Here is a 13,102-nt window from a genome sequence, read left to right on the forward strand (position 1 = left end):
CCATGAATACCCCAAAACAAGAACTCACAAACATTCCTTCCAGTACACCGTATTATGATGGCCAGTTGTGGATGCACCAAAGCAAAAGTCCTAATGCGATCGTACCGAGACCGCTGTATGTTGTTTATGTACACAGGAGGGCGCAAAGCCCGTCCTTAGATTCTATCGAGCTTACGGCGCTCGTTCCTCGTCCGCTTCATCAACTTCTTGTACTTCTTCTTCTTCATCTTGAGCTTCCGTTGCCTTCGCACCGATATGGCCACCATCTTGTCGGCACGTCCGCGGACTTCTTCGCGGCGCCATTCACGCACAGCCATGCGCGAGAGGAAGGGCTGAGGCTGTGTCCGCTCCTCAATCAGCTTCGGGCTATGGGCAACTATGCGCACCTCGCCGTTGACGTCCGTCGTCTCCTCCAGGGTAAGGACGGCCTTGTAAACGCGGTGCTGCTCTTCGGGCTCCGTCGCTTTCTCGGCTCCGGTCTCGACAGCAACTGCCGACTCGGGTTGCGGCAGGGGAGGAGGCCTGAAAGGAACAAATTGGCCGGCCATGGCGTTGAGCTGAATGTAGAAGCTCGACTCGGTTCCGTCGGGGTGCCGGAGTTCGATCTTCTGCATCCCTTCGGTATCGGCCTCAGCCACAGCGCTTTCCTGCTGCTCGCCAAGGCTCATACCCGACATGGGTTGCTCGAGCTCCTCCACCGTGCGGGTCAGGGTAGACATGACCTCGTTGTATTTGGCGTCCTTGGATCGCGGGGAGAAGATCTGGGCAAATGCATCGTCGTTTATTGTCTTGGGGAAGCCCTGCGTCACAGATATCGGGCGGTGGAGAGAGAAGAAGGACGACAACGCGAGGGCTATGAGTAATCACAAGTCAGTCGGTAATCCAATACATATGTGAGACCGCGGGAAATGCGTACATTCTTTAGGCACATGTTGCGTGCTGGGGACGGCAGGGAGAGCTCCCTGGGCGTCTGATGTGTCCTTGGCCTTGCGTCCTCTGCGCTTCTCGCCACCCGCCTTCGAGGCCTGCGCGGGCGAGGCTGCCACCTGGCCGGTGGGAAGACCTTTCGGGGAATCGCTGGGGCTCGACGGCTTCGAGGAGGAATAACGCCTTCGCTGCTGGGTTCTAGGGAATGCGATGGAGGCTGCTGATGTCGCACGGGCTGCGTTCGGTACCAAGTTGGCCAGCAAGGGAGTGGAAGGTGCCGCGGCCACCACCCGCCGCACCGAAGAGGGGAGCATATTGGCCCTTACGGTGAGGTCTGGGTAGGATCTGTGTGTAGTAGGTAATGCGCCGTCGAGGCTGTCAAAGAAGACCTCGTCGTTGCAATTCTTGACATGCAAAAGCGATCAATGAAGGCGCTGCTAACAAAAGGGCGCTAAACTTGCTGGGTCAATCGATGGTGGGTGAGAAAGCGAAAGCGCAGAATTGTTTCCCCGGCTTGCCGGCTTGCCGACCCCCCGACAACTCCCTTGTTTGCTTAGCCAGGCCTCTCCATAAGGCGGGCCAGGCCGGCTGCTGGCAGGTCACCTCCCAACTTCCAAGATACGAGAACCCCCAGCTGACTCCTGGATAGCCCATCAGATGACTTCAATCTCGGACCATTCGTGACTAAATTTATCGTTTCATAGTGCTCTTATCATGTAAGAAATACGACGTGATTGGCATTTGCCTTGCGTGTGTGTCTTTGCTCACGGTCCAGCTAGTTGGAACGGCTAAACGGTACCTAATCGGCCCCCATTAAAACCTACCAAAGCGCGCATCGCAACCAACCTTCAACCACACCTGCTCCTTATCTTATGTAAATGCACTCTCCTCTACCAGGTCCATATGACCCGGTATTGTCGATCGGCAGTTCCCCGAGACCGCTCTTGTCCCGGGGTCCACTAGACCTGTCGCTCAACGTAATCGATATCACGACGACCCGGGGCAGCCTGGTGCTCTGGAATTCGCTCTGGAAATACCTACATGTATCTATGCCACCCGTGCCACCATCACTCAGTCGCTTGTCAACTACGGCAAGCGCAAGACGGTCATAATAGTTATTTCATTATCTCTTCGCTTGGAACCTAGTCATTACGGTGCCACGCCGTGGCTAGTTACTGTCTTTGCATTCGTCTACAGTAAATGGGGAAATGAATAATTAGAGGTAGCAAGCATACTTGATTTCGGTATTCAACAACTGGCGATGATTGAGCTGAGCAGTCGATGGGTCAGATCAATTATGCCGTAGATATCAATCAGAAAACTGAGCAAACTATCCATCGGCATTCTTAGTTACAGCATAGGCACTGGCTATGCGTTGCCTACGTAGTAGAAGCAGGCATATCAGCTACCCAGCCCGTCTATCTACTGCTTCTTCAGCTGACTCGGCTCGCCGCTCTCCCTCAACCTTGTGACCTCACTCCGAACAACCTCCGGGATCTCCTCACGTAAGCTGCCAGCCCGCGGCGCCCAGCCCAGGTACTTCCCAGCCCGCGCCGCCACGCCGTGCGAATTGCAAGCCAAGCTAGCCATGCCCGCGTCCTTCTTCTCGAACGTCTTCAGTTCCGCCGGCTTCTCCAGGAGGTCCTGCCCATTGACCTCGTCCATGATCCAGCGGGCAAGCTCCCCGGCAACGAGCTTCCCGCTCTCGCAAAAGTAGTAGGCCCGCGGCCCGAACACCTCGGGATCGTCGCGCTTTGCCGTGTCAAGCGCCGCCTCGACTGCCAGCACGAAGAACTGCGACAGGTCGCGCACGTGGACGTAGTCCCACTCCGACCGGCCCGTGCCGTAGACGGGCGCGTACCCGGTCTTGAGCGTCTGCTCCGCCATGCGGTAAACCTGCATGGAGCGCTGGTTGCCCGGGCCCCGGCCGCGCGCGTAGATGCAGGGCGGGCTCACGATGAGGGTGCGGACGCGGCGGTCGGCCGTGTTGGCCGCGAGCACGACCTTGTCGACGTCGCGGTGGTAGGCCGAGTCCGGCAGCGAGAGGATGCGCTCGATGCCGTCGATGTCGTGGTACGTGTTCTCCGGCAGGGGCGGCTCACCCCAGCGCGCCGTGTCCATTAGGATGCCCGTCCCGCAGAGGTGTATGTAGTAACCAGGCTTCTCGGCGGTGTGTCCAGTCGCGAGCCCTTTACCGATGGCGAGGGCCGAGGGCATGTTGTCGGCCGAGTTGGCCGTATCTAGATGGGTCTTTGAGTTATGTCTCCCACTTGGATAGGTACAATATCGTCGGAAGAGTGTGCCAAGACTTACGAACTACGACATCTGCGGCAGCGGCCTCTTTCTCAATCACATCTGCCGCGCTCAAGTCGCCATACACAAGACGCACTTTGGGGTATTTCTCGGCGACAGGCTTGCCGCGCTCCTCGTCGCGGACTAGGAGGGTATAATCATAGTCCGGATGAGATTCGTATAGCTCATAGAAAGCATCGCCGCCGATGTACCCTAGGTTTGCGTAAGCCGAAATGAATTCATATGCATATCCATAGTGTGATGGGAATGGGCAAATCACCAGTGACGCCAGTACTAAAGACAAGTCAGTCGTGATCTCAAGCCAAGTAGAATATCTCAACCTACAAGAACACTTTTGGGGCCATTTTAGCAGTGGCTATCGCAGCTTCTGGGGTTTGTAGCGTCTACAGAGGAATAAGTGATCAATTGTGTGCTCTATGTTATTGAAGTCGGTGACTGGATGTTGTGCTGTGGTTAAATACTGAGGTGAAAGTGGGGGAACTGCATTAGAAATACATATTCGAAAGCCGTGGAATCCATCCAAGGTGTGGCCTCATATTTCAAACCGGGGGCTTAGTCAGGGACAAGCATACTGACCCCCTCCCGCAGCACATTAAAACGACTGCGAGAACTAAGGCGAAGTATGTATGGTTTGTTACTGCATATGCTAATGGGGACTCTGACGCGGAAAAGGTCGAAATTGAAGTTACGGCAAAGCGAGACCCATCAAGAACGTCACATTTCCAAGTTGACGCCAAACGAAGCTTGAGTTGTTCTGAGAAGAGTAAACGACAGCGTAATGATAAAGAATAGATGCAGTAGAGTACTAGGCTGTCAACATGTAGTGTTTTTAAGGTGCTACTCAGTCTGCCAAATTGCCCATGGACCAATGTACTTTTACTGTGACCACAATCCCTTTACCCCTATACTCTGTCTATGTCTTCTCATATGGCAGATCTGTTCTATTCATCAATGGAGAAGAACACCTTGATTTCTAGCTCGTTGCCCCATCCAAGGTCGAGCTTCATCTCGTTCCACGCAGCCTCCACATCTATCTGAAGAACATGGGCGTCGGTTTTGCTGATGGATACGGTATGTGGTGGGATCACCTGCCCCTGAATCGTGGCTAGGAAATCCCCTTCGATCGTCATGTCTGGGAGTGTTGAGATATAGAGACCTGTAATCATGATTAGCACATGAACGACTTGTCAAAGATATAGCTGGCGGCATACCAAGAGTACCCAAGGCCTTGAGTCGGGTATCAAGCATGACCTTGCCATTGTGCATTAACTCAAGATCGCTCGACACGATGGCGGCTGCGCCAGTCATCTTGCCAACTAAACCAAGGTTGGCTGCATATATCGTGCCTTTTGTGTCACTGTGAAACTGCGATAGGGGGAACGCAGTGAAGATGTCGTAACCTCGCACCTCAAGGGACACTGTCAACAAGGCGCTAGGCGAGCTGGGCGTGACAATATCCGAGATCTTCTCGCTCTTGTGAGCTCGAACGATATACTTCATCGACGGGATAACCCCAGAGAACCGCGACAATGGGATCAACTCGGTAAGTGGCCGCGAGGAGATGTTGAAAACTCCCAGCATGGGCGTCCCCGTCACAGCCCTGCCATGGTAGCAGCCGACCTTCAACAATGCATCATCATCATATCCATTGTATTGGTCGATGCTACGCCCGACAACACTCGGACGGAAGATCACCGTCTTTCCTCTGATGGTGGGGCCCGTCATTTGCTTGATGAGGTCCATATCGTGCTCTCCGGGAGCATCCGTAATGTAGATCGGACCACCACTTACACATCTTGCTGCCGCATGGAAGCCAGAGTAATCGTGGACTGTCTGGAACATGTCCCAGTCCGGAAGCACGTTGAGATGCTGTGTGAAGAGTGCGTTGTGTGCATTAGTCCAGATGTGCCAAGGGTGAGACTTGGGGATCTGTGGGAAGAAATCGTCCGAGTTCCGGACGAGCATGGCCGGTCGGTTGCGCGGCAGTTGCGAGTGGAAAAGAATGTTGGGAGTCTGCGACATGCACGAGATTGCCTTGATGCTGAAATGACGAAGAGAAGATATCATCCAAGCATCCAGGTATGCCTTGGTCATTTCTCGACGATGTTTCGCAGATACCCACGTGTCAATAGTGAACTGCGCATCCGTTTTCACCCCGTCAATCCCGCAGTCTGACAGGAATTTGTAGAACTCATCATAGAACTTGCTGACGTCCTGCTCGGCAACGACTGTCATGGGGCCTCCAAGGGGCAAGTTCCGTCTCTTCGAATCTTCCCTCTCAACAACAACGGTATTGTAGGTCTTGGCCAGCTGGCCATCAGGAGCGATTCCTCCCCAGTACCCTAGCAACGCGTGCCAGACCGCAATGTGCTGAATGTTGGGATGTTTGGAGCGAATGTGACTTATGGTGTGCTTGAGACCTTGGGGGAAAGTCTTTGGGTCCGCCTCAAAGCTGTTCCACCCTCGCTGGAACTGACTGGGGTCGGTATAATCAATATCTTGCCAGTTGTCGTCAATGATAAGGCTTGTGACGTTGATGTTGTGTTCGGCGAGGGTGTCAACAGCTTTGTACACCTTCTCGTCCGTTAGGTTCTGCCCTAGCGCATTCCAAGTGCCTAGACTCAATCAGTTACTACCTTCGATCGAGGACAAAGCTGAAGCATGCTTACAGTAGCCCAGTCCATCGTACCAGTTCTCCATCCACTCAGCCTTTACATCGTTCTTCAGGACTTGCAGTTCCTCATCAAGTACTCCGTCAGCCTTCTTGGCTGCTAGCACCACGTTTCGGGAATGGTAAACGACTGCAGCTAGCGCGCCTTCGAAGTGATCTCCAATGGCTGCGAGGACCAATCCATTTGACTCGGATTCCCCGTCATTGCGTATCTGATAAAACCGTTAGGACATCTCCACCCACGACGAACCGGCGTGAACTACTTACGTGGAGGGATACTTGTCCAGAGTCTGTGTGGCGGAACACTGTCATGACATCGTCGATGCCACTGACTGCAAGTAGAACAAGATGTTTGCCCTGAGGGTTGATGAACCCCAGAACAATACCATCCTTATCAAGCTGGAACGAGGTTTTGCCGTGTCTAGGAGCAAGCCAAGGCGTCCAAATACGAACAAGAGCAAACCACCTGAGAGTGTCAGTATATTGTATAGGGTTTACTTGGTCGAACATTCGACTCCTTGGATTTGGTGGAGATTTACCTCAGAAACCCTCCCCACGGGGTGCCCAATCGCGTATCGGCATAGGTGGAATCGTCACCCTTGGCGGCACCGATGGGCGCCTCTATACTCCACAGTTCGGTTCCTCGGCTCTGGCTCATGTGCGATTGGACTTTGAGGTCAGGATTGAGCTCCTTGATTACACTGGCGAAGTCGGTTGGACCATGAGCCCTTTCGGGATTAACAACAACCATGCCGTCGCCGATGTTCATCTCGTCTTTTGCCCAGCGCCAGGGCTCAGCGGGTCCTTTACGGAACTTGAATGTGAAGCTGAGATTGGAAGAGACAGAAAAGGAAGAAGTGAAGTATATGCGTTTATTATCTGTCCCAAGACTCTGTAGTGAGGTTGACTCGAGACCTTCTTTGAGCGGCATCATTGCATCCTCCCTCCACTCAGTACCATCAGACAAGTGCCAGGCTGCAACTTCCCAAGCTTCACCGGCTTCATCCTGTCCGACTTCAAGGAGAACAGTAAGCCGGCCGTTCCCAGTCTTGACTTGGGTGACCTGCCCAAGAGGAGGGAAACTCGAGAGTGTGACCCCCATGTCTGTGGCTGATGGCTCAGGTGGAGGTTTCTGCTTCGGGATGAAGACAGCTTGGAATTCGGTCGCGAAGTCGTAGGGCTCGTCACTCATTGTAGCTACTAGTACCTACTTGAGGTAATTACTAGAACACATGGGGGATCATACAGAATGGGGAAGAATGAGAGAAAAGTAAAGCCTCACTGAATTGGGCCAGACGTGGCATCTATATGTGTGTGTATGCACCTTTTTTTGGCACCTAACCGATGATCATCGATGTCAGGACCTCGCATTGAGACGAGCCAAAGCGGGCACTTACAACATTGGATAATGCGTCGAGGTAGCTCCTGCCTGCCGGCTGCTGCTGCTTGATCCAATTGAAACCGCCGATGAATTGACTAATACCGTACCTAATGCAGGCAAAGTACCCAGGTACCAGTCTTCGGCGTGGACCAATCGGAAGCCGTCTAATGCTTGATGACTGGGCAAATGGGAAGGAATGGATCCCGAAAGATCGGGTCGGCTCTGTCATTTGCTCATTTGCTGCGCGTGTGTGGCTGTGGCGCAACTCAATTTGTGGCTTACACCACCCGACGGCTATCGAAAGGTCCGCCTTTCAATTTTCAGAGCTGGCAACACCTGAGGTTCCAAGCTGCGTTGCGTCAAATTACGCACATCACCTACTTCACGACCACATATCGCCCTTCTCCCCATCTCAATTCGCGATGGCCTCCCGGAGATTCGCATTGAACCTCGCCCAGGGGATTCGCAGCCGGGCTGCCCCGTCTGCCTTCCGACCTCTGAAGCGTGGTTTCGCTACTCCCGTCTCCTCCCCAATTGGCGCAAAGACACAAACGACGACGCTCAAGAATGGCCTGACTGTCGCAACCGAGCACTCCCCCTACGCCTCCACATCTACTGTCGGTGTATGGATAGATGCCGGTTCGAGGAGCGAGACCAACGAGAACAATGGCACCGCACACTTCCTGGAGCACCTTGCCTTCAAGGTCCGATGACCCGCTTGCCCCGAGCCGACCTGCTCGCACTCGTGAGCCAGCATGTTAACAATTGTCACAGGGCACCCAGAAGCGAACCCAGCAGCAATTGGAGCTCGAGATCGAGAACATGGGCGGTCACCTCAATGCCTACACCTCGGTGCGTATAATTGCTCAATTGCCGAGAACATCCGAAGCGGGATGCTGCGGGCAGTTTTTAAGGGCTCAGGCTGACATCAACGACACAGCGTGAAAACACCGTCTACTTCTCCCGAGCTTTCAACGCCGATGTCCCCCAAAGCGTCGATATCCTCGCCGATATCCTCCAAAACTCCAAGCTCGAGCAGTCTTCAATTGAGCGCGAGCGCGATGTGATCCTGCGCGAGTCCGAGGAGGTCGAGAAGCAGCTTGACGAGGTTGTCTTCGACCACCTCCATGCCACCGCTTACCAACACCAGCCCCTCGGCCGCACCATCCTCGGCCCTCGCCAGAACATCCTTGACATCACCCGAACCGAATTGACCAGCTACATCAAGAACAACTACACCGCTGACCGCATGGTCCTGGTTGGTGCTGGTGGCGTCCCCCACGAGCAGCTCGTCGATCTTGCCGAGAAGCACTTCTCCGGCCTGCCCACGACTTCTGCCCTGAACTCTGCGTACCTCCAGTCCAAGCAAAAGCCCCAATTCATCGGCTCCGACCTGCGCGTTCGTGATGATACCATCCCCGCTGCCCACATCGCCATTGCCGTTGAGGGTGTGAGCTGGAACGACGAGGACTACTTCACTGCTCTGGTCACCCAGGCCATCGTTGGCAACTACGATAAGGCTATGGGCAGCGCTCCCCACCAGGGCAGCAAGCTCAGCGGCTTTGTCCACTCCAACGACCTGGCCAACAGCTTCATGAGCTTCTCCACTAGCTACAGCGATACTGGGTGAGTCCAATTGCCCTGCAATCACTTATGGAAAAGCCAACAATACTAACGTGTTCGTAGTCTCTGGGGTATCTACCTCGTCTCCGACAAGCTTACCCGCCTCGATGACCTGGTCCACTTCACCCTCCGAGAATGGTCCCGCCTGTCCAGCAGCGTCACCCAGGCCGAGGTTGAGCGTGCCAAGGCTCAGCTCAAGGCCTCCATCCTTCTGTCTCTCGACAGCACATCTGCTGTCGCTGAGGATATCGGCCGTCAGCTCGTCACCACCGGACGTCGCATGACCCCCGGTGAGATCGAGCGCACCATCGACCGTGTTACCGAGAAGGATGTTATGAGCTTCGCCAACCGCAAGCTCTGGGACCAGGACGTTGCCATCAGCGCCGTCGGCAGCATCGAGGGCCTGCTAGACTACCAGAGAATTAGGGCTGACATGAGCCGAAACTTCTAAGGATTCTGTGTGTTAGACGTCACTAATTTTGATGGGAGAGGAAAGCCACACGGTCATAGAGTGTAAAAAGATACCGCACACTAGTTGTACCATAAAAAGAGTTTCCATATGTTAGTGTGCCAGTCCGAATCGTGGTGAACAGACTGATGCCATTGTCGTGTCGTTCCACAGAGGGTAAGGGGGAATTGTCTTACGCGAATTAGATCATTGTTGGCTCTGTTTCACGGGAAGCATTGGAAATTCAAGATGTGTGTGTAGTCGGAGGTGTCTGGCGCAATACGTATCTCGCACATTGTAACGTTAACAAGACCTGGGCCCTGCGGGCTCGAGGTGCATGAACACTTACATGGGTATAGGGCTGATTATGATATCCACTGTTTTATTTGCCGGGGTTTGAGAGGGCACGGGGAACGGGCTGCGTTCCTGTGCAAGGTCAGTATAAGCTATGCGTTGAGCCGGGGAGAATGACGAGAGACGGCAATGGTCATAGAAGGTAAAAACAAGCCAATCGATTGGTGGTCAAAAATATATATCTGCATACTGCCAGCTGACTGTTCTTCTGCTTTGCCTCACTGCCACCCTAGCAGCTTCAGCCACGGCAAAGCGCAACACTATCCAAGTCTCCAAGCAAACAAGCAAACAAGCAAACAAAGAGGGCTTTCCCAAAGGGAAAAGACGTAACTCTAAAATGGAAGGCTTGAGTAAGGTATAAGTCTGTGATGTCCTCTCTGCCTCTCGAGATGCTGTTGGATTTGAGCCAAGCCCTCTCGGGATCTTCAACTACTCTGCAATTTCTATCACGCATACAGTTTCTCTTGGTGTCATTATAATACCCCCTCTTACCTTCGTCACCGCCTCTCCTGGACCCTTTCCTTCTGTCACCTGGGCAGGCAAACGTCCCATTTATTATATTTTCCTCTGTCTCGATATGCCGATAATACAACAACCCTCCTGGACCCTTCGGGTCTGGCAAACTATACATAACTTCTACACGGCCCAAGTACAGGCCTTTACTGCAAACAATACACGACAAAATGGCAACACAGCACCACCACCTCCTGCGTTAGCCACTGGTGCTCAGCCAAGTAATGATAATGATATACCCCATCGGCAACCACTAAACTGGGCATCGTCGTCTTCCCTTGACGCACTGTCGCAAGGCAAAAGGAGGTACAGCGATTGGTTGGTGAGACTCGATACCTCCTCGCGCAACGGCGAGCGCGTTCTGAAGCATACCGGGTCCTACAACCTAGAAATGGCGGATCTAGATGATAAGTTGAAGTATGTCTCTCCAAAACTGCATAGTTGGTAGCAAATCAGACTATCTCCTTTTCCCGAGACTGGACGTCTACACTCAGTATCCCTGGCACTAATAAGTGCCTTGAATGTATCTCTCTTGCAATGGCTCGAATTCCACCTGCCTTTGCAAGCTCGTATCTGGATTACCAGAACTACCCCGAGTCTCACACGTCCAACTCCATCCTCAGAAGGACTTTCAGGGGCTATCGTGAGCGACTTGACCAGAAAGCAAGCAGGATCTTCAGCCAAGATCAGAATGATATTTAAATCCCTATCAAGGAGATACGGAAGACTACCAATGGTGCCTTCCAAGTCTACAAAGAGAACATATTCGATGTGGCCGGCTTGAAACGATGGCTAGGCGACACACAACGAAACGACCTGGCCGGCCCAACCAAGCCGGCGGGTGCTGTTGCCACCAAGCCAGATCCAGTATCTAGGTTCATGTGAGTGTTGGTATCTTAGTCATTTTCACCCTCCATACACGCATTCTAATGACTTCGGGATAGCTTCTTGATATCAAATGGCTCCCTGTTTCCGCTACTGCTAAGCCGAGATATGCTTCTCCGCATCCTAGCGTACCACCAAGCATTCCCATTCTATCTGGACTTTCTCCTAGCTTATGGAATCCAGGAAGAAGACAGAAAACTACGCTTCAATGGTTTTCGCTCTCAAGTCACGCTCGTCAACCCACAGCCCAGCCAGGTCATCCCCGACCTTAACCGGAGCGGAAGACGCTTTGATCTATGCTACAACCTCAAGGCTGTGGCCCCCCTCCCTAAGGCAGGCATCGGTCGTGAACTCAAGTGGAAGATCCGGCAGTCCGCGATTTACCATCGCTTTGATCTGGGGAGCGGTACGGCGCTTTGGATGGTCGCCGATCCCCTTTCCGCCGTCAAGGACGAGCTGGCCGAGGTCCTAGCGGCGGACGAACCTCTACTAAGCGACCTCCGCTTCGGGACGCTCCCCGAGGCCTTCGACTCCAGCCTCAAGACTCACCTCATTGTGTGCCAATGGGCCTCGAGGGAGTGGCGCTGGCATCTGCAGTCGCTCGAGGAGAGGATCGACAGGATGACCCAGGCGCTTCTGCTCTATGACGACGAGATTCCGTATCGGGAGAACATCACGCCCCGCGCGGTAACCTGGATTCAGGAGCAGGAGGACAAGGTCAACGAGGCCGTCATGGCCATGCGGTCCAACGTCAAGATCATGCGGTCCCTGCAAACCTTCTACCAGGCGCTGGTGCAGGAAATCGATTTCCCAGCGAGCGAGCAGAAAGAGTGCGCCAGAGCCGTGGCGAGATTCCGGGCGAGTCTGGCGGAGATTGTCGACAGCCTGGACTCGCAGCTGGATCGGGCGCAGGTGCTGGCCAAGATCGCCGCCGACCGCAAGAGCATCGTGCTGCAGCAGCTGCAGATCCAGAACGCCCTCAAGCAGGAGTCCGTGGCGGCCTCGATGTGGGAGTTCTCGGAGCGGGGGCAGAAAGAGGCTATCGCGATGCGGATCATCACCGTGATCACGCTGCTGTACCTCCCGCCCACGTTCGTGTCGACCTTTTTCAGCACCGACGTCGTCAAGTACCAGGACGGCGGCAAAGGGAAGGTTTACTTCTCGCAAGATGCCCTCAACAGTTTTCTCTACGTCACGATCCCGCTGTGGGTCCTCACGCTGGTCATTGTGGTGCTGTACTATCGGTGGGAGGCAAGGCGCAAGTCGAGAAGACCACGCGAGCTGGTTTCTAGGTATTCAGAGGCCCCAACACGGACAAAGGCCGCATAAAAACGAGGGAAATGGGCACCCATGTCCTGATAGGGATTTTCTTTTTCGTATTTCTTTTTTCTTCTTGAAATACTCTCTGTATCAATATGGCGATAGAAGGTCATACGTGTTTCTTATGCAACGTCTCATGTTGTACAGTCCAATCAATGTAGAGATCGAGCATCTCAACCACTTACAAAATCGTATATCGTGAATGGAGTATCGTTTGGAATTACTTTCCATGTAGAAATGCAATCAAACAGCGCCCAGTAACTTTTTATTGTTACCAGGTAACTTGAACACCTCGTTGCATGCTGTTCTGTAGTGCGATGCGTCTCTACATCCCTTTGGCGATAAGCAGGTGCGCATCCCCAATCGTCGGTCGTGCAGGAAAGAGCGAGTCGCCTGCCGGCTTCCTCAACCAACAACAGGCAAGACATGTTTTTCGACACGAAAACTTACCACCATTGGTTTCTGTCTCTCAATCCGGGCGGGAGGCCTGTCTGGAGCCACTTGCCTCCAGTCTGCCTTGTTGGCTGTGACACCCGCACCCCCTGTTCTCCAACGACGCACCGCATATGCAGTTGGCCCTCACCATGTTGCAATATATGCACCTGGCCATTTCCAGGCCCCTCATCTATCCCTAGTCGGCCGGAGTCGATTGGAATTCCGACATGAT

General features: G+C 53.6%; 5 protein-coding genes across 5 annotated transcripts; 2 read left to right on the forward strand and 3 right to left on the reverse strand.

Annotated features, from left to right (window-relative positions):
• Positions 1–155: 155 nt before the first annotated feature.
• On the reverse strand, positions 156–1,241 carry PG985_012023 (mitochondrial 37S ribosomal protein mS38; the record flags this gene model as incomplete). Its single annotated transcript, XM_066831790.1, has 2 exons — positions 156–853; positions 917–1,241. The coding sequence occupies 2 exons, from the start codon at positions 1,239–1,241 to the stop codon at positions 156–158; spliced, it is 1,023 nt and encodes a 340-aa protein (XP_066679840.1).
• A 1,108-nt stretch (positions 1,242–2,349) lies between these two features.
• On the reverse strand, positions 2,350–3,584 carry PG985_012024 (uncharacterized protein; the record flags this gene model as incomplete). The annotated part of the gene is made up of 4 exons (XM_066831791.1): positions 2,350–3,167; positions 3,241–3,432; positions 3,500–3,513; positions 3,565–3,584. The coding sequence occupies 4 exons, from the start codon at positions 3,582–3,584 to the stop codon at positions 2,350–2,352; spliced, it is 1,044 nt and encodes a 347-aa protein (XP_066679841.1).
• A 597-nt stretch (positions 3,585–4,181) lies between these two features.
• Positions 4,182–7,103, reverse strand: PG985_012025 (uncharacterized protein; the record flags this gene model as incomplete). The annotated part of the gene is made up of 5 exons (XM_066831792.1): positions 4,182–4,396; positions 4,452–5,855; positions 5,910–6,123; positions 6,179–6,377; positions 6,451–7,103. 5 exons carry the CDS (start codon positions 7,101–7,103, stop codon positions 4,182–4,184), a joined length of 2,685 nt encoding a protein of 894 aa, XP_066679842.1.
• Positions 7,104–7,714: 611 nt separating this feature from the next.
• PG985_012026 (uncharacterized protein) lies at positions 7,715–9,366 on the forward strand (the record flags this gene model as incomplete). The annotated part of the gene is made up of 4 exons (XM_066831793.1): positions 7,715–7,996; positions 8,067–8,144; positions 8,233–8,918; positions 8,979–9,366. The coding sequence occupies 4 exons, from the start codon at positions 7,715–7,717 to the stop codon at positions 9,364–9,366; spliced, it is 1,434 nt and encodes a 477-aa protein (XP_066679843.1).
• Positions 9,367–10,767: 1,401 nt separating this feature from the next.
• PG985_012027 (uncharacterized protein) lies at positions 10,768–12,444 on the forward strand (the record flags this gene model as incomplete). The annotated part of the gene is made up of 3 exons (XM_066831794.1): positions 10,768–10,873; positions 11,027–11,111; positions 11,175–12,444. 3 exons carry the CDS (start codon positions 10,768–10,770, stop codon positions 12,442–12,444), a joined length of 1,461 nt encoding a protein of 486 aa, XP_066679844.1.
• Between the last annotated feature and the right edge of the window lie 658 nt (positions 12,445–13,102).

This window comes from Apiospora marii (genome assembly GCF_038362585.1).
Source record: "Apiospora marii strain CBS 49790 chromosome Unknown utg000009l_segment0_segment0, whole genome shotgun sequence".
Taxonomy (NCBI): domain Eukaryota; kingdom Fungi; phylum Ascomycota; class Sordariomycetes; order Amphisphaeriales; family Apiosporaceae; genus Apiospora; species Apiospora marii.